Source organism: Carassius carassius, chromosome 40, assembly GCF_963082965.1.
Source record: "Carassius carassius chromosome 40, fCarCar2.1, whole genome shotgun sequence".
NCBI lineage: Eukaryota > Metazoa > Chordata > Actinopteri > Cypriniformes > Cyprinidae > Carassius > Carassius carassius.
Window position 1 is genome coordinate 6499805 of NC_081794.1, and position 21472 is coordinate 6521276.

The 21472-nt window shown below is 36.6% G+C and overlaps 1 protein-coding gene across 5 annotated transcripts in view; it reads right to left on the reverse strand.

Moving 5' to 3' along the window:
• Window positions 1-17762, reverse strand: part of LOC132122031 (exocyst complex component 6-like) — a 78228-nt gene extending 60466 nt beyond the window's left edge. For 2 of the 5 annotated variants that reach the window (XM_059531872.1, XM_059531876.1), the window contains exon 1: window positions 17621-17762. In XM_059531872.1, the coding sequence (XP_059387855.1) occupies window positions 17621-17730 (110 nt within the window). In that variant the 5' untranslated portion in view covers window positions 17731-17762. Of the gene's footprint in view, window positions 1-14688; window positions 14934-17620 lie in introns of those variants that run through there. The other 3 variants (XM_059531871.1, XM_059531874.1, XM_059531875.1) reach the window with 3 other exon arrangements.
• Window positions 17763-21472: the final 3710 nt, after the last annotated feature.

Below are 21472 nucleotides of genomic sequence, written 5' to 3' on the forward strand. Positions count from 1 at the left end.
ATAGGTGTTGAATTTTATCTTTAGCTTCTTGCATACTTACCTTATTGTAGATAAGGTAAGAATATATAAATATAGCTGCAAGCAGCAATTACGGGGCCAAGCACTCCCAACGGCAAATTTAGGAGCTAAGCATGGCATGGAGCATCACACAAAGTGCAACAGTGAGCAATTAAACCAATTTTAGAATGATTTTAATTGAAATGGCTGAAAAATCATAAATACAACCACTAGTAATAAGATTAAATGGCCTATCACTTTTGACCAACAGGTTGCGCTGTAATCAAATCATTTTGGTGTGTTCTGTGTGAGATGACAATAGCACACAAAAAGTTTAGTGTCAATATGCTAAAGCATTGCCGAGATACAGCCTGAAGTGTCATTTTGGCATGATTCCTCAATTTCGTCGCGGCGGTATGCGAAAACGGTTTTATGTATCGATACAAACTCCATAAAATTTTGTCAGCACAGTCTAAAGATCATCTGATTCAATTTTGGTGAAAATTGGACTAAAGTTTGATTTTTGGAGTTAGAAAAAGTAGGTTTTCAACATCAATCAAAATGGCGGACAGGAAGTTCATCTTACTCTGGCATATTTGGTATCTATGTTGCCGGCATAATCCAGGGAATATTTTGAGACCAGTTGCAATTGGCTAATGCATTAAAAAGTTATTAGCATTTTTATAAATTTAATTATTCATGGTTAATGAATGGTTTATTACTCTTGACCAATAGGTGGCGCTGTTACCAAATTTATGTGGCATTGTCAGTGTGAGGTGACGATGAGACATACAAAGTTTGGTGCAAATATGTCAAAGCTTTACAGAGATACAGCCTCAAATGCATTTTGGCACCCTTCTAGGAAATTCGTTGATGCGCTAAATGAAAACCGTTTCGTATATCAACACGAAATCCATAACTTTTTGCCAGCATGGTCTGAAGATGATCCATGTCAAATTTGGTGAAAATCGGACTAACGGTCTAGAAGGAGTTTGAAAAAGTAGGTTTTCAACATTAATCAAAATGGCGGACAGGAAGTATGGCCAATTTTTGCATAATTGGTATCAATGCTCTCGGCATGACCCACAGAATATAGGGAGATTATTTTCATTTCAATAGTCTAATTTATTCAAAAGTTATTAGCATTTTTGTGATATTTCATTATAACTCTTGACCACAAGGTGGCGCTGCCACCAAACTTTTTGAGTACGTTCAGAGCATGGAGCCAAATATTTTTGTAATTATTTTCGTAACGATACGATGCTGCGTTCAAAAAATACAGCATTTTAAAACATAATTCAAAATGGCCGACGCCTAAAATGGCTGACACAGGAAAATTGGATATCATACAACTCGACATGACTCACTGAATCTAAAGAGATCAGTTGTGTGATTTTTGGCCAAATCATTCAGAAGATATAAGCCAAAATATGCATTTTTCATATCTCCTGACCACTAGGTAGCGCTGCGTCGAAACACTACAGGTAGTCTCAGGTCATGCTTATTATAACACAAACCAAGTTTGGTCTCAATATGCCAAACTGTTGCCGAGATATAGCCTCACATGCATTTTAGCGTGCTTTTCGTCAAATTTGTTCACGTGTCAGTAGAGAACGGTTGGACGAATAAATTTGAATTCCATAACTTTTTGCTTGCTTTGTCTGAAGATGAACTGAGCCAATTTTCGTGAAAATCGGACTAACCGTCTAGGTAGAGTTCGCAAAAGTAGGTTTTTCAAAAAATTGAAAATAGCGAAAAAACTAAACCTTGCGATTTTTGAATTTTGTGGTTCATTCGACTTGGCATGAGCCAAAATTTCATTTTCTGGCTTATGGTTCAAAAGTTATTAGTATAGAAATATTGAAACTTTGGACAAGTGGTGGTGCTAGAGAGTTGGAGTTAGAGACTTCAAATTTGCTATAGTTAATGTTGGGACTGTCCTCTATCAGTGTGCCAAATTATACAACTTTCTCGCAATCGGTTCTATGGGCTGCCATAGACTTGCGGCGGAAGAGGAAGAATAATAAAAAGAATCCTAACGGATACAGATATATATTTAATGGATTGATTAATTAATTCACACAAACATACAATAGAATAAAGTAAAAATTACAACAAGGAAGAATTCTAATTAAGAGAAAAACTAAATAAAATAAACACATGTCCTAATTCTTAACTTCACTAGGCGTGTTTTGTTTTTGTTTAGTTCGCATGTAAATATAAACAAATGGGTAATCTAATTCTTAGAATAAAGACAAAATGTATCAGTTGACATTCTCAGCCAATGAGCATGAAGCTGTGTTGTCAGCAGAGGTGGGTAGTAACGAGTTACATTTACTTCGTTACATTTACTTGAGTAATTTTTTGGGGTAACTAATACTTTTCGGAGTATATTTAAAGATGGATACTTCATACTCTTACTTGAGTAAATTTTTGGGGAAAAATCTGTACTTTTACTTCGTTACTGTGGGAGACGCTCCTCTCGTTACTTTATCTTAATGCAATAAATGTTATAAATGCTTCAGTTTATTCCAAACGCGCCGTCTACTTTTCTCTGGGCAATGAGCGATGCCCATTCGCGAATGATTCATTCTTTTGAGTCAATTCTGTTCAAAGGCTCGATCAAACCAATTGGCAAACGAGTGAATTGGTTCATGAATCAGTTTGAATGAGTCGTTCAGCTCCCTGCCGCACGCGCTGAGCGTCTGAAGTGGTTCACTCAGAGTTGTAACGTTTAACATCAGCAGCGTTGAAAACGTGGCTATGGAACTGCACTGAATTGAAAGCAAATCTGCAAAGGCTATTATTTGCTAGCGATGGAGATCCTTATTAGATGAACACTGCGTGTGCTGTCTACTGTTCAACAGGTAATAACTTGGGCTACATTCGATTACAGTACACGATACCACTGTGACATTAGTTTGTTGTACGTGTGTGACTTATAACAGAGGGGAGTCAAGTTGAATGCAGCTTCCAAAAGACAAAAAATAGCCGATTAAGATTTTATTAATTTTAATACAATCACACCGGTGCGAATACGTTCAGCAAGTCCAGCTGCTAAATTCAGATCTGTGATCGTTTGCTGGCGCTGAGCCAGAGACAGACGCGTTTTTACAGCACTGCGCATTATAACCAATCACACATGATTCTTTTGAGCTGATTAAAGCATTGGCCAATCAGAGGCGTTCCGATGAGTCATCGCTAAAATGCCGGTGCTTCCTTCACTCGTTCGCTGACTGAATACCTCTTTCTGGCGAATTCTCTCGTCAGAAACAACAAAGTGCAGATGTGTGTACGAATCTTTAATTAAGATATTGATTTCACAGTGTTAACAGTTTCAGTGATTTTAATGGGAGTTTCTGAGAGTGTTTGAAATCTAGACTGTCAGTGAAAATGATCTTTAATAATGTAAATGTTATTTGCTCTCTTTCTGAACAATGAAAGATTAGTAGCAATATTTATATCACATTAACTTTTAATGTTAAATTCACATTTAATATGAAGTCAGTCGTATAAAAAATATGTTATGGCATGACACCTATATCTGTTACTTAAGTAAACAGACAGGGTTTTATAATAAATTACATAAATTGGAGTAAAGGCTGATGAAATATATAAATTTATACACGCACACATACATTACATACATTTTATCTATATATCTAAATAAAAATAGGCTCAGTATATATGACCCAAAGTAACTAGTAACTAACTACTTGAGTAGATTTTTTATCCGATACTCTTTTACTCTTACTCAAGTAACTATTCAAGACTAGTACTTTTACTTGAGTAAATATTTCTAGAAGTATTTTTACTTTTACTTGAGTACAGTTTTTGGGTACTCTACCCACCTCTGGTTGTCAGTCAGTCATTTCTCATCATGCTTTTGAATAGCGTAGTCGGTGGAGAGCAACTGTGCTCTACTGCTCAATCTGACACAGCCGCCTCAACATTGCAAGAGTTTTGGCACACGTCAGCATGACATCAGAGCAAGGCAGACGTAACTCAGACACTATTCTAACCGGCATGCATCTCGCGGTGATCACCGTTGATCGGTTCTGCGCAAAATTTGCTCATCTCAAATAAGCCTATTTACAACTCTTTCTTCGGCTGCCTCTGAAATGATATCTGCGATAGCCAATGAGAGTGAGCAAGCATCACCTACCGGATGTTGCGTGCTTCTATAGCTGAAACTTGGCAGCCACAAACATGCCACAATAGCAAAGTACATCACCCATATTGTTTGTTATACTTAATTTTTCTGTGTGAAACAGAATGCATCCCAGGAGAGCCAGCTGGCAGTTGATTGTTCTCCATTTGTTTTTCTTTTCTAGTCATGTTTGATCTCCGTGAGATCTAGGGCTGTCAGCGAATATTCTAAATTCGAATATGTATTCGAATAGTTTAAAAAAAACTAATTTCGAAGGTGAAAATTAATATTCGAATTAAAAAAAAAAAATGTGGAAAAAAGGCCCGCAGTAGTAGAGGCGTGATTGTCTGCTTTGCGAGTGGGCGCGCTAGCGCGCCTGAGGGTTCAGCGACAGGTCACAGCCTCACAGGAGTCGCACTGTCTGGCACAGCATCACTGCTGAAAGTTGACCCGTCTTCATGGAAGATGGCAGCAAGTGCAGAGCCCAACTCGACCGCAGCAGAGAAAATGAGGTAAAATTGTTGACCCGCGAGATTGTTGTATGCAAGCTATTTAAGATACAGTTAGCATACCATTCGACAACTAGCAACATGAGGTCACATCTCAAAAATGTGCACCCAAATGAGCATGGCATAATGTGTGGAACTCCAGCTAAACAGTCACGTCTTGACACTTAATGTTACTTTGCATCGCCCGCCGCAAGCACTTTGTCTGCAACATGGCAAGAGGCCATAACGGATAAAATAATTTCGTTCATTTTTAAGGACATGAGACCAATCAGTATCGCGGATGGGGCAGGCTTCGGGGAGTTCTGTCAAGCAATGGATCCGAGGTTTGATTATTTATCGTTTCATGTCAAGGGAAAGTATCATGTTTACCACAGCACAGCTCGCTCGGAGCATTCAATGTCAGTTCTATATGCTGTAAAACTTCAATTAATATTAACAATATTTGTTTCAATCACTGAATGAAGCCTGCTATATTTGGGACAACAGTCGTGACCTTAAATTGCTTGCACAAAAATGTGTTTGTTCATTTAAACCATTATGCGCAGAGAACGTGAGGGTGAGAGAGCGTGAGGTCTGCAATCTTGGCCATTAGTTGATTTCCTTTTTTTGTGTAGGTAATACGTTGTCATATATGTTTAAACTTAAATAGACTACCTATACAAGTAGTTATGTCTCTTTGTATTATTTTTGCCTGTTATTGACGTAATGCGCGTCATTGACAACATGCGCTACCAGATGTTCGAATAGTTCGAATATTCGTGTATGTTTTAGAGGGAATATTCGAACGTCAATTTTGAGCAATTTTGACAGCCCTGGTGAGATCTCGGGTCACTATGAGATCATCCCTACAATCAACTGTGTGGTCTCGCGATCTGGTTGCGTCTTCACACTGGTAAAACCATCAACCCAGTCTTCCGCAGTAACCCTAGTCACCAGTGGCAGGTCAGCAAAAACTTCACTCGTAAATTTATATTTTTGGTCGCAAATGTGACCGTTTTAGTTGCAGTCCTGTGCCTGAAAATCATAATATTATTTTTTCTTTGATAAGTACATTTACTTAATGTGTTTCTGTCATAATTTCTTTAAGTTAAACCATACTTTTTATTTGTGTTGCCGTGAAGATCTTTGCATTTCAGTGTGACTAGTTTTGCTCAAATGAAGCGATTTAAAGCTTGTGAAGTGACTCTTAGAGACAAAGTGTTCATGTCCTCATATAGTGAGACAGCAGACTCAGAAAACACTGAAAGCATTACGTGTGTTTGAGTTTCTGTAAATGAAACTACACCAGTCATTCATACAAAGACACACAAAATATGTAGACTTATTAGCCACATGCACTGATTGGCTGTTATCAACTTTATTTCTGCAGTGTGATAGGCTGTTAGAATTGGTGGATGCGTACTGGTCCAAACGCTACTATAAAAATGGAAAACTATGCTTGTATTGTATGTAAGGAATAGACCAACTAAGATGCACTCAGCTTTTTTTACACCCTACCCCTGTTATAGTTATCTGGACGACCCTTTCCTGCAGGCCAAATGGAAAAAGCTGTGGGTCAATTTCTACTCAAAACACACTAAACTTTCTAAAACTGGTACCCACAGCCACTGCCTTTCAGAAGGTCATATTACCTCACATAATGGGATATCCTTTCTGCGAATATGCACATATGCACACCGAACTACTATAAGCAGGGCCATGATCACAATGAGTTTCCTCCTTCCTGTTATTGAATTCAACAGACCAAAGATCAGAAAGTTCCGGACAACTGTCAGGAGGTACTGAAGGAAACAGAAAAAAGTAAAAGTAAAAGTCAAGCCTCTCCTCTTACAGCTCAAACACAAAACACAGATCATTATAAGTCTACATACATCTAACAACCACCACAGGGCAGTAAATGAAACCAAACTACACCCTATTGTAACATGAGCTCGAATAAGGGTCAATTACTGTGTTTACATGTACACTTAAACAAACAGGCTTAGGAAATAAGGTGCATTTCAGGATTTTTGCAGAAATCAAAAGCATTCATCAGGTAAATGTGAGATTTTTTCTAATGCTATTTAAGGAATTAATGAGATTTGGAAAATGCTTCCATTACTATGGAAGTCAATGGGTGCCGTCACATTTTTGGTCACAATATTCTTTAAAATACCTTCTTTAAGAGAAAATGGTTTACCATACTTGGGTTTTTGTCAGAGAACAGTGCATGGGGCCATGTAAATTCAAGTAAATTTTTTAAAGGTTTTTGAAGATAACGTTTAAATAAATAAATAATAAATGTATGCATTTAGCAGACGCTTTTATCCAAAGCGACTTACAGTGCATTCAAGCTAACATTTACATAACATACATAGTTTAAGTAACAAAGTTAAAATAACGGAAAAATATAGAGAAAGCTGAGTGTAGTGAATGCAAATGTGCGATCAGGGCACATGTGTAATCATAAAGCCAACATTTTTGTCTCAAACCACTTTTAGATTTGTATTGCTATATTTTTACTTCAAAATTAATTATGAAATATAAAAAAAAATAGGCATTTAGGAAATATATAGGGTAAAAAAAAAATTCATGCTGACTTTTAAAATAGCAGTTTTTCTGGGTTTTTGTTTGGCGATACTGTATTGATACTCAAAAACGGAATATCGATTTTTAAAGAAATGAAAATCATACAAGATTCATGGCAGTTGTTTCGTTTTGAGTTTACTTCCCGACTGCTAGATAGCAGTCTTCATCTCTGAACGACAGTTAGAGTAACAAGAAATACTAGCATTAGGGCACATCACTAATGTTAGCATTAATATATTCACTCGGTATTCACTGCTAGTAATGGAGGATGAAAGAAGTGTCCATGTTCCTGGTTCGGTGTACAAAGCTGAAGTGTGGCGTCATTTGGGCTTTTGTGGTAACGTCCACCACGGGACCGTGGCGAGTAGGGATGGGCATGATTAATCGACGATCGATAATTGATCGTTAAGAATTTCTTCGATCACGTTAATTTGTTATCGATTAATCTAATGCAATTTTTTTAATCTAATGCAGGTTGCGTTGCGTAGTGTGAGTTTTGAAGCAATTAAATGAATTTCACTGTGTGGCAGCAATTAAATATTTTACCACCAGGTTGCAATATTTGACACCCTACTCGGTTATCTGTGATCCTCCGTTTTGATTTCAAAAGAATAATCATGAAGAGGTCACGGCGAAGTGTGGCGTGGGACCATTTTGATTTAAAAAGCGAAATAGTTAACTGCAAACATTGCGATGCAGTGTATAAGTACAACACGGCCATGACTCAAATGATGTACCTGTGCATCCCGGCAACGTCAGTTCCCTCAGAAAGTGTTTTCGGCGGCTGGACTGACGGTCACCAGGTTGCGGTCGCGTCTGACCCCAGATCATGTCAACATGCTTATATTTCTCAACAAAAATCTGTAGACTCGTGCAGAAGTTGTATTCTAGTTACTAAAGTTAGTTATTTTTCACGAGGCTTTAAGTAGCATAATTTGTTAAGTTAGCGTAATTGTTAGGAAGGCTAATATCTGGCCTTTTTTCTTCTGGCTTGGATAGTTTTGAGTTACATTTCGACAAAACCTGTCAGATCTAAGTAAATGATTCTTTTATTATTATTATTATTTTGGAACAAATGAGGTCTCTGTATAAGACGCCGGCTCGCAGCTGCAGGTTCCGCTGCTTTAGAGCACCGCATATGCACGCGCATATATGTTCGGTTTGCCTGAACGTAGTTTAACTGTCTGCCACAAGTTGATCTTGTAATAAAGGTCTCACCGAGGAAAAACACGCTGTATTTTTGTATTCATTGCATTTTTTAATTATAAAAATTAAATAATTAATTATATTATAAAAATATTAATGATTAATCGATAGTCGATCGTTAATTCTCCCGACGATCGACTAAGAAAATTTAATCGAATGCCCATCCCTAGTGGCGAGGGCGTCGCCTCAGCTTTCTCTTATTTTGGGGGAGTTTTGTGCAGTTGGGGTTGGTGCAGTTTCAGACATTCAACGAAGAACATAAATACAAAATGAAAAATAGGGCTGGGCGATATATCTAACAATATGATCATGTGAATCTATTCAGTGAAATTAATGGTTAAGGTTAATGAAAAACCTGTGAAATCCAAGTGGAAAGGTTCAACATCTGTATTTATTTTATTGTTTTACAATTGTTTTGTTTTCTTTAGGAATCCTGTAAGCACTTTTTTACTGATATTAAGCAGATGTAATTTTTTTGTTCAGATCAAAATGTTATGATATTGTATGTCACAATTGTAAACTGAAACTGTGAACCTTCAAAGCAGGTTCCAATATCTGTATGTATGTCTGTACTGCACAAAAAGTAGTTCAATAACGTTGAATGTTACAGGGACTGATTATTGCAAAAGCAGATCTGACTGTGTTCTGGCAAAATAGTTTTTATTTACTTATTGCTAAGGTTTGCATATGGTGGTGTGTTCTTACAACATACAGAACTACTACATTTTGCTTTAAATCTGATTGCATCATATAATATAATTGCTGTTAATAGTGTTAATCTTCTGTTTTATTATGTCTTTAATTGATAAATTAGTAAATTTTTGGCATATACACATAAACAGAGTCACCACTGATAAGCGACTACTAAATATTGTAGAAAATGAATGTTCTGTAAATTTGCTTTTAGAGGTTGACCGATATATCGGGCCGGTATTTGTCATTTTTTTTATATATCGCATCGGCCGATATCAGTGTTTAGTAGCGCCGATTTAAAGTCAGGCACATCAGCGGGCAGCCCCGCTTTATTGGTGCGGTGGAAGTGCTGCCGCCGCAAGTGAAGGACCCCAAGCCAAAACTTTTGAAAGATTCAACAACAGTCCAGGGAGATAAAGGTAGTCAATTTCAGGTAATTTCACTCTGGGTGGAGAAGTTGGCAGCTCAAACACAGCAGCGTGATTGAGGGGTACGTTACTCCGTCCCGCTCACAGACAGCAGCGTGCTCGGAGAGACAGCTGTCCTGGAGCTGCCCAGAACGGTGAATGACATTTGTTCTGAAGCATGGTTTGATGCAGACAATAGCCAGGTTTCCATCCAACTCATTTGTATTTAGGGATGTCAATATTCGATAATTTCCATGATTGATCGTCGTTTAAATTAACGATAAATTAATAACCTTAATGCTGCAAAATGCGTCTGCAGCGGTATTATTATTATGTGCAAAAGCCACTTGGAAAAAAAGCTTTCTCAACTTTCTCTTTCTTTTTGATTGTTATAATAGCATACGTTTTCTGTAAAGATACAAATCAAAACAACTCAACTGTCGAGTAAAACACAAGTGAGATCGCCATCTCTTTCCAATTGAAGATTGTCGCGAAGCTACTTTCGCATTTGTCCACGAAACTGTTGTCAAGTGGTTTCTACATCAGTAAAGGCGGTAACAAAGGGTAACTAACGTCATTGACAGGCGACTGCACTGCCCCGTGTCACTGTTTAAAATGCAAATTTTCTCATGATTTACAAGTAGTTGAAAACATTAGAGATATTGTTAGTAATCAGCTGGACAAAATATATAACACTAGCCTAGTGGTTTTTTAATATTTTACTGCAAATATCTTACAAATTGTACCTTTAAAGGGGTTTTAGTCTGAATAAAATGCTAGTAGCAGGACTGTAAAATGAATAGATGTGATTATGATCATTTGATAAAATGAAGAGAGCGCGCCATACATTGGAGATCATTTTACTTTGTTGACTGTTTCCCGTCAAGGAGACCGCTGAATGCGCCTCTTTAAATGGTTTTGTGGTGCTCGTTGTATTTTAAAACACATTGTTGCAATGTTTTCAAATGACACTATAGTATAAAAAATAAAATTATCCCAAACGTAACTGTGGCGCTTGTGGCTGTGCTGCGCAGTCAGTGAACTGCTTTTTTCACATCAAACATTTTATGCAAGTATTATGACCAGTACTTTATTTGATCCTATTCTGAAAAATCCGCTAGGCCTATTTGTTTAAAAAAAATCTGGCATTTACAGTGCATTAGATCGTAACAGTGCATGTGTGCGTGCATACGAGGACGAGCGAGCGCGGGTTTGGCTAGATGTATTTGGAGGTTATTGCTCACGTCTCGTTCTGCTATAATACTTTTTATTTTTTTTATTAATGTAAACTAGACAGAAAAGATGATTCTCTTCACATGAGCAAAAAATGTCCTTGGCATAACAGCAGAGTGGACAGGTATACTACGGTCTTTTTAAACTGACCAGTGTAACCTTTTATATGTTTGGTTGACTGTATTTTATTTTAATAATGAACAGACTGTGATGTAAGTTTGAAATTAGAATGCACTTTAGATGTTCTGTGTCATTTATACCAAACACAAATGTTGCTGGTTGCTAGTGTGTTTGCAACACTACTATTATTTATTTTTTATATATTTCATTTTTTATATATTTCAGTTTAATTGATTTTTATTTATAAAATTGTATTTATTATATTTAAATGTATATTTAAGTTTACATTTATGTTCCAACAAACTTGAAAAATTCTGCTTGATAAATGCTCTAAAACTTTTATGTAAATGATTGACATATATTTAATACTTGGTTAGTTTATTGATTTGTTTGGTCAAGTCATTATTGCTCAATAAATGATGATAAGTTTAGAAATTTTGTGCATCCACTTATTATTAGTGTGACATTTTAGCATGCAAATGAAGCGGAAAAATTCAAGATATCGGCCCTAAAAATCGGCAGCACATATCGGCCATCGGCTGACCCTATACTCTAAACATCAGCCTCGGCAATAGAAAAACCCATATCGGTCGATCTCTAGTCTAGTTGCTTTGCAATGATTTGTATTGTAAAAAGCTCTATACAAATAAACTTGAATTTAATTGTTCTTAATGACAGCTTTTATAAAAATATATCCTATTCCTAAAATAAGAAATATCCCAATATATCTTGGGACTGCCTTGCTGACAGTATCGCAATGTATCGCAACATATCGTATCATGATACGTATCATATCACCAGATTCTTTGCAATACACAGCCCTAGTAAGAAGCAGGTGAGCCTTTCCTTCAAAGACTTGCTGCTGTGTGTAAACAATATGTTACATGGACTAGGTAACATATCTGAAATCTGTGGAAAGAGAAAACACAGCTGTCATACAGTATCTGTAACGATCAGCATTACTGTGGCCTCAGGACATGTTGCATGCACTGGAATGTCAACAACTTTTTTTTTGTCAACAACAACTTTATTCTAGAGGCTTAGATTATAGCCCAGGGCGAGTAGTGTTTTGACAGTTAACAGTTTTCTTCCAATATTTTCTTGAACATTGAGATATAGACCATAGACATAGACAAAGCGTCTGTGACGTCACCCATAAACTTTCTGAAGAACGGGTTTGAAGCTGTTTATGGGGGGTATGGGCAGCGCCATCTTGGAAAATCTTGGGAAATCCTAACCCCGCCCACCTTCTGACGCAGCGCGCTTTACTCAGCTCGCAATGCAAATTCGGTTATCTCTGTGTATATTTTAGGCAACGAAATATGTTATAAAACACCATACTAACTATTTTCGTTTTCATTAAAAGAAATCTTAAACATTATAGCCACACAAATGTGGTTCAGGCAACGCATATTGATTATATTCAACTACACATAACGTTTGCCTATTTATGAAAAAACAAAATATAAAATACAAACCTGCCTCTTTTCATTTTAAATATAATATAAAAATATTAAACATTTTATGGTCCAGGCAATATGTGCATTTGTACTAAAGAACAGATTTTGCAGTAAACAACTTTACAGATCATCTTCGTTGTATTAAAATTTAAAATGACAAAACTCAACCCAGTCTCTTTTTGTTAAATTTCAGTTTTATCAATATTAGCCATTATAAAAGTATAAGTAAAAGGTATAAGAAGCTATACAAATAAAGCAAACAATTCAGTTAAACATACAAAGTCAGCGCTCTAGTCTAACCATACATCGGTAAAGTTAAATAGCTTATAAAGTTATGAAACTTCCCCTCAGCCAAAACGATTGCCCAGGGAAAAAATTATAGATTTACGAGAACAAAAATCGCCCATTAGATATACACAAGATGAATTATATCTCATGTTTAACCACTACAGAGACGCCAGAGTCCGCGGCATTGGCGGAAAACTAGCCGAGGAAAGACTGCTTCAGGCGGGGTACATGAACACCGAGCGCCCGGTCATCGCTGGATCAACTGGATAAAATTTTCATAAATCTTTAAATAAACCACAGATTTGAGCTTTAAACAACTACATTCTCGCCTGAAAACCTCTTAAAACTACATTACATGATACAGAAACAGTAGTATTATATGTCAACTGTATTAAAAAATTGCGCTTCTTGTTGTCATTCTCCGTGGCGCTGCCTTGTCAGCTGTCAATCAAGCTGTCACTCAAAGTTAACCACACCCTTATTGTCATATATTTTATATCTAAATACGATCTAAACTAACGAGTTAGAAAAAAAAATCACCCCCCTCACAGTTGTCAGGCACTCGGAAGCTATCGAAAAATACAATAAAAGTCCATGGGACCAACTTGTAAACACATGAATTTATGCTGTGAAAACGGACATTTTAACATGGGGGCTTATGGACATTTGCACCCTTTTGGGACCTTCCCCTGGCGGATTTTCGATGTATTGCAGTTTTTCACTCTTCCGGGTAGGCTTCATTTTTCAGATCAGAATGTTGCCGCTTGATATAGACGTATAGTGCAAAAGGTTAGTAGACTTTTGCTGAAATCATGATTTCTAGTGTAATTAAGTCACAAACCTTACAATGAAATGCAGCTGAGCGCTACTTAGACATGATTCACAAAATCACAATAAAGCCAAAGATGTCATGACAGGATGTCGCTGGGAACTACTGAAATACTGATTTTAGCAGAAATCATAAAGCTAAAGACATCAGGACAGAAAATTACAATCTGATCAGAAGAAAAAGATCATGAAGCAAAGATGCCATGCCCATAATGAGTGTTACTGAAATCATGATTTTATCAGAAATCGTAAAGGAAGAGTAAAGTTGGCGCACCACAGCTCTTTGGAAATCACGAAGCCAAATCATGAGTGCTACTGAAATCATGATTTTTTTTTTTTTATCATTAAGTCAAAGACTTCATGCCCTTCATAAAACCATGACTTTATAATGTGACAACAGTTAAGCTCTACCGAAATTATGATTAGATCACAAATCATGAAGCCAAATACAGCAAATCTCTACTGGAATAAAAAGCATTATCATAAAAGCATGGTTTCTAATGAAATATGAAACACATGATTAAATGCAACGGTGCTGAAATCTTCAAATTGTGAGGGCCGTCGTGGTTTCTTCTGATTTTATTCAAACTCAGATCACATTAAGGGAGGAGATAAACCTGAGCTCAGGGCAGAATATTAATCTCCAACTCAACCCAGACTCGTTTATTAACGCCACACCCACTCATTTCATTCTTCCGCAGCTGAGATGTGTTTGGAAAAGGAAATGGACTGTATAGAAGTATATAACCTGACAGAGACGTCCATTTGGCAAAACTAAAGCTATTTTGCTCGAAGCTTTCCACCTTTCGTTCATAATGCAGTGAAGGTGGCCTCAGGTGTTTACATCCTAATTTATTAAAACAGACAGACGTTCAGAAAATTAATTACAATTACATTTAAATTAAATTAATTACAAATAATTCACAAATAACATCCCCAGTCGTAAACGATGAAAACAGCGATCGATGTCATTGACTGTGTGTTTGAAATCAGTGTACAGTGTCAGAACAGCATACAGCGATCATTCATAAAAAATCATCTAGGAAAACACGAATTCACATTGACACGATCAGCACTTTATTTGAGAGATTCATCAGCACTGCCAATAACATAAAGTCCTGCTTGAGCTGCATCTTTAGCAAACAAAGGCCTGCTTTCTATCCATCAGACAGGAGAAACATCACCGCCATCTGAAGGGTAAATAAGAGCAGATGATGCTCATCTCTCACCGTAGCGTCGGCCCCACGCACGCCGTGTCCGTGCTCTCGATCTCCTGTAATATTCGCTCATGTTCGGTGATAGTCTCCAAGCTCTCGCTCTCCGCCATGTTGGCTCTAACCGTCACAGTGTTCATATGTGACAACGCCGACAGAGATGCAGTAACTCCAGACCACCGATAGATGGAGCTGCAGCAGCCGGAAGCTCGCGGGTTACAGGCCAGAGGTCACTGTTTTGAGATTCTGTCACTGAGCTACGGACTGTGCAGAGCGAAAATAAGTCGAATGTCATAGGAAAGTGAGCAGGGGTCTTTTCTCTTGACCTTAAATGGAAATAAATCTCACACATTTGATGAATGGCTATTTTGTATTATTACATGAATTATGAACAGTTGTAAAATTTAGTCAGTCGAAAGCACACAATGTAATGCAATGTAATGTAATGTTATATATATATATATATATATATATATATATATATATATATATATATATATATATATATATATATATATATATGGGGGGGGGGGGGGGGGGTCGGGATCCCCCCTATCTGAGGGTTGCCCCCCCCCCCCTAAAATATAATTGAAATATGTGTATTGTAAATAATATAATGATATATAGTTAAACTAATTGCGTAAGTAGTAAAACAATACAAATGCAAACGGAGCAACAACAAAAAAAGTTTTAAACATCTCGAGTTCCCCCTGCTTTGCCTCACAGTGCTTTGGTCCACTGCCTGCTCCCCTTTTACCTCACCACCACCGACACACACATTGATGATCAGCTGACTTTCTCAGACCACATTGCTAAAACTGTCCGATCCTGCAGATTTGCTTTATTCAACATCAAGAAGATCAAGCCCTTTCTTTCGGAACATGCTGCACAGCTCCTTGTTCAAGCTCTTGTTCTGTCCAGGCTGGACTATTGCAATGCCCTCTTGGCAGGTCTTCCAGCCAGTTCTATCAAACCTTTACGATTAATTCAGAACGCGGCAGCAAGATTAATTTTTAATGAGCCAAAAAGAATACATGTCACACCTCTGTTTATCAATATGCACTGCATGGCTTCCAATAGCTGCTCGTATAAAATTCAACTACCACTGGCTCTGCACCCATTTACCTAAATTTGTTACTTCAGACTTATGTGCCCTCTAGAAGCTTGCATTCTGCAAGTGAATGTCGCTTGATTGTGCCATCCCAAAAAAGCACAAAGTCACTTTTAAATTAAATGTTCCCTCCTGGTGGAATGACCTCCCCAACTCAATCCGAGCAGCTGAGTCCTTAGCCATCTTCAACAATCGGCTTAAAACACATCTCTTCCATCTTTATTTGACCCTATAACTTTAACACTGCACTATTCTAATTCTATTCTTAAAAAAAAAAAATCTAATTACCTTTCTAATCTTTTTGTATTCTATTTCCTTTTCATTTATTATGCAATTGTATGTGTGAGTTTGTGTGTGTGTGTGTATGTGTAAAGACCTCTAACACTAGCTTGCTCTATTCTTTTTTTATTCTATGTTTTCTTTTTATTTGTTATATTATTTAAAATCCCATGCTACGTGTACTGTGTTAACCTAACTGAGACTTGTTATAGCACTTATATATCATTGCTCTTTTTGTTGTTTTTGATTGCTTCCACTGTCCTCATCTGTATATGAGATAAATATACTCAATAAATAAAATGTAAATGTAAATGTACTAAATTATACATCAATCAGTACTGTACTACTCATTTAGTTTATTTATTTATGACCTGGACATAACTTAAAAAATACACATAAACCATATATTTTCACATTTATGTGTTTATTGTAACTTTTTTGCTTTTTATAAAGCTCAGCTACAGCTACAGCCGGATTTCCTGCATGTCATAAGTTATTACTTCTATGAGTCTGTTTTGGATTTTCTGCGCGAGATCGCCCTCCAGCTCCGAGCATGAATGAAACAAACACTTCATGAGAGTGTTCATCTCCTCATTTTGGATACGAATAAAATGTCAGGTCATGCAAAGACGATCAATAATGTCTCTTTGAATTTAAATCTAGAAACCTCTATGTAAACACACCTACCCAAATAAAATGCAGGGGACGAATTGACCTTTTATTAAAATTAAATATTTATGAAATGTTAAAAATGCAAAACGTCGTTCTACACAAAGCAATATAAACAAAGGTGCCTGTTCTCTTTTTTTCTTGCTGTTTGATTGAGAACATTTTAAAGGGCATTGAGGGATCTTGCCTTTGTTTGAACTATTATTATTATTACAGTATTTATTTAAAAACCATAGATTGCATTAAAAGAATGATCACAAAACAGATAAAACAAGCTGATTTTCTCATCTTCCGAATTATACTTATGAATCCTGTTTTTATTATCATTATCATGCAAAAAAAAATACATACATTTAGAACAGGATTAGAATAGAATTCTTAAAAAAAAAGACTTTAAAAAAAATGTATTTACAACAACAACAGTAGTGTAGTGTTTACATGAGCAAAACCACCATACACTGTAAACTCAATAATAATAATAATAATAATAAGAATTTAGTTTCTCATTTCAGAGTAGTAAAACTGTTTAACTTTTAAACTTAAAATTTTCTTTTCTGTTCTGTGTTTCTTTTTCAAAACTGCATCACGGCATTTGCTGCATTATCAATAGAGAAGCATCCGTTTCAATCATAGACTGTATGTTTCAATACACGTATCAGCAAGGAGAACAGCCCTATTTAAAACATTGTTCCATGTGCCCCTTTTATACTTTGAGCACCTGCCCCTCTAAAGGTCTATGCATGGCCCTGATGTATTTTACTTTAATCATTTTTTGCTATTTGCATAACTAGCTGAAGTCATACTTTATTAACTGTGGTACAATGACACATAAAGTTAAAGTATCCATCAAAATCACTATTATTTTATAACACATAACAGTCATTCTACCTTAATGTTGTTCCTAGAGGCAGGTCTACTGACTCCAGTTCTGCAAAAACATTCCCGTACACCTTTCCCTCTCCTTTGTCCTCTTCTTGGAGACTGTTGCTGCTGTACATGTCTGTTAGACTGTGTTAGACTGCATGGGAGAATCGTGCTTCCAGCAGGACATACACATACTACAGTCAGCAGAAAACTGCAACAAAGGAAAAGAGACAGACCTTGTGATCTCTATTACTTTAAATACAACAAAACAGGCTTAAGTGCTGTCCTGTTTAATATTTCCCAATTGTGCTTCAAGAGATATCACACTAGCCTACTGGACTGGGATCTAATTTTATGTAACCTGAGTCACTATAAAAGACTCGAAAAGAAGTGTGATATTGTAAATATGCTTTACACAAGTTTATGATAAGTTCATTTATAATTTTTTTTAAACCCATCTGTAAGAATAACCTATTACAGCATGTCTTAAATATTTGCACTTGGATTCTGCTCATGAAATTGAGAAGTGAACAAAAGAAGAATTTAACAGAGAAAGAAAAAATATTTACATCATAACTGATTACGGTACATGTAAGAGGAATCATCTGACATATTACAGATTACAAAATACTGTTCTGTTTGCAAACTGATGTCTTAACAAACAGGAAATGAGGAAATGAGATCACTGTTTGTTTGCTTTAGAAGCAAGACATTTAACCAAAAAAGTAATATTGCAAAATATTACAATATAAAATAACTGTTTTCTATTTGAATGTATTTTAAATGTAATTTAATCCTGTGATGCAAAGCCATTACTCCAGTCTTCAGTGTCACATGATTAATTAAGGATCTGATTAATAGAAATTTAAAAAAGAAAAACTCTGCGTAGAAGCAGAACAAACCTTTAAGAAAAAAAAAAAAAGATTTGAGTCACTTTCCATAGCGAGATCTAGTGTTAGACAAAAGCTAAATCTCATGATTTCATTCAGGGGTGTGACATCACCAGTGTTTTACATCACTGTTGTTAACAATTTTGAAAAATCAGTTTTCACAGTCATAAACTCCCAAATCAGCAAAATGACATGATTGTATTTTATTGAAGTAAAAAACATTGCATCTTTTTTTAATGAGATTTGTTTATTACTAATATTCTACATGTGACATTAGATTGCTTCCATTTGCAATCAGTAAAAAAGTAAAAAAAAAATTGAATTAAATGCATTCACTTTACCACTATAGTCTGTAAATGTTAAATTAATTACAGTATAAAGCATTTTGGCCTGTTGATTATTTTTCCAGCCACACATTCAGAAGTTTTACATATCCAATATATCATCATACACTAACAGACAAAAGCCCAACTCTTACTCGAGGCCAAGCACAACAGTTTATGTGTGTATTTAAAGCATTGTTTATAAAGCACTTTGTGTTCAATCCACTCCCACACTATAAACGTGAACAAGAGGGACTGTAATTTGTTTAAACGAGTCACACGATGATTTCACATCTGGTCTTCTTCTTGGAATGATGGGTGGTCTCAACACAACTTTGACTGTGTCTCCTGTGACCTGCAATGTGACAAGTTGCAGTGAAACTCCACATAGTGCAAGTACAAGTAAAGCGATTGCAACTGCTACTGAGATGCCAATTATCTTTGCTTGCCCTTTGCAAAATCTCCTAAATATTACTATCACAGCTTTCTGACCAGTCACAGGGTAGTAATTTGCTCCATCACAAAATATTTTTCCACAAAGCATGTTTCTATATAGGAAAAAATCAATTTAATGTAACTATGCTTGATGTATTAGCTTAGACCTAAAAACGGGTGTTATGACAAAACTAGTGGGGGAAACTAGCGATTTAATTGTTTGGAGCCTTAATTGAATTAACAGTTCTTTTAGTACCTGAAGAATATCTGGTCCGAACTATATACTTAAATTAAATTGTAAATAAATTTTAAATTCGGGCAGGCACACCAATTGTACTTGTTCAGACAATATCACTGGTTCTGTGATCAAGTCAATGACCAGTGAGCATGATCCATGAACAATAATTCAGAAGTTTGGAGTCTTTTTGAAGATTTAGTACCAGTTCATAAGGTTCAAAACTCAACTAAAAGAGTATTTATTTTTTTGCCATGTTACTTAGACGCAGTGGTGCAGTCAGGGGCGGAGTGGCAATCGGGACGATCTGGACTTTTCCCGGTCGGCCGGTCGACCAAAAAAAAATTGACAGTCAGGAAGGATTAGCGTGGTTGCATAACATTTAACGATACCCCCATGGAAGGCAAGAAGAGAAAGGACAAAGGAGGGGCCGAAAAGGCCAGAATGAAGAAGAAGTGTATGCTGGAGGAGAATGCATCAAAGTGCTCAAAAATTACGGATTTATTCCGAAATCAGGCGTCAACAGGTGAATTGACAGAAAAAACAGTGGCGCCGCTCAAGCATTAACGTATGTAATTGCTAGCCGCCCGTGAACTAGCACAAGCTAGTAAATGTTGGTAGCCTAATAATAAAGACTAATTTAATTAGTGGTAGGTAGACAGTGGTGTGTGTATTATATATATTCATACTATAATGACGTCGCCAACGCCAATTAATAATCAGTAACACTTTATAATAAAAGTTCAGTTGTAAGTAATTTATAAGTGGTTAGTTTATGATAAACTATATAATTTACAAAAACATTCATAAATGATTAGCAAGTGATATGCTCACATTTTATGTATGTTTTGATGTTTTTATGTACAAGTGATTAGTAGTGATTAACTAAATCATTCACAAAACATGACTTTGGGTTTTTTTATGGGACTATGATGGTTAAACTGTGCAAATAATCCGATAATGATAGGAAACGCAACCCAGCAACGGCGATGATTAGCTTCTCCTCCATTTTCTCAGAACTAATGTTTTGGTAGGAACGAAAGTTTACATTGTATGTTTCTGCGGAATCAGCCAGCGCGAAGGACGTCTATATTCCGATTGGTTGCTGGCGTTTTGCCGCTGAACCGCGTCATAGCTAAATATTACCATAAAGTTGAGCCACTTTCAACTCTCGGATTGCCGCTCTGGTCACTCAAAACGCAACGTCAAGGAATTTGACACTCCTTGCAGCTGAGAGAAGCCAGCTACCATTGAAAATGAATGACTTCCGGTAACTTTGGAAGCTCAAGTCAGCGGCGGTGTGAACGCCTCTCATGTGGCGTTGTCAAGGTAGCAATTTAACTGGATCTAAACAAATCAGTCTAACCATAGACAACGTGACCAGTAGCGGTGGCTTTCTTAATATGTTTAAAATAATTTTGCAAGGGTTATGACGCTAGTAGTATATATTTTTTAGCATTTTTTTTTTTTTGACCACCGAGGGCCGGTGGTTTACGAAATTTCCCGGTAGATTTTTTGGTCCCACTCCACCCCTGGGTGCAGTGCATAGTATTTTAATGCACTTCCAACCCTACAACCCAGATATGAACCCTGAGTGTGCTTCTGAACCAAGTACTTACTATCTCTTGTAAAATGTCTGTTGATCTTGGAGAAATTTTGGACTTTTTGGTTATAAACTCATGCGTACCTGTTCCCCAAAGTCTTAGGCAGTGCTGAAGGTGAGTGGGGCATTGGCCACTTGATAGTTTTGATGAGTTTTGGACATATAAAAGCCTCGATGGAAAACCATCAAATGTCCAAATCACTCTGTGGTCCATTGGATAGCATATTGAGGGTTTGTGTCCAACTAGGAATTTCTTTAACACCCTTCCTCCACCCAGAAATACGTCTAGAAAAGAGTCCTGCATGACAATTGCAAACTCTTATAAGCTCCTCAACAACCTTTTTAAAGCCTTCCTTGATTTTTTGCTCTTCTGAGTAACCCTTCTATAGC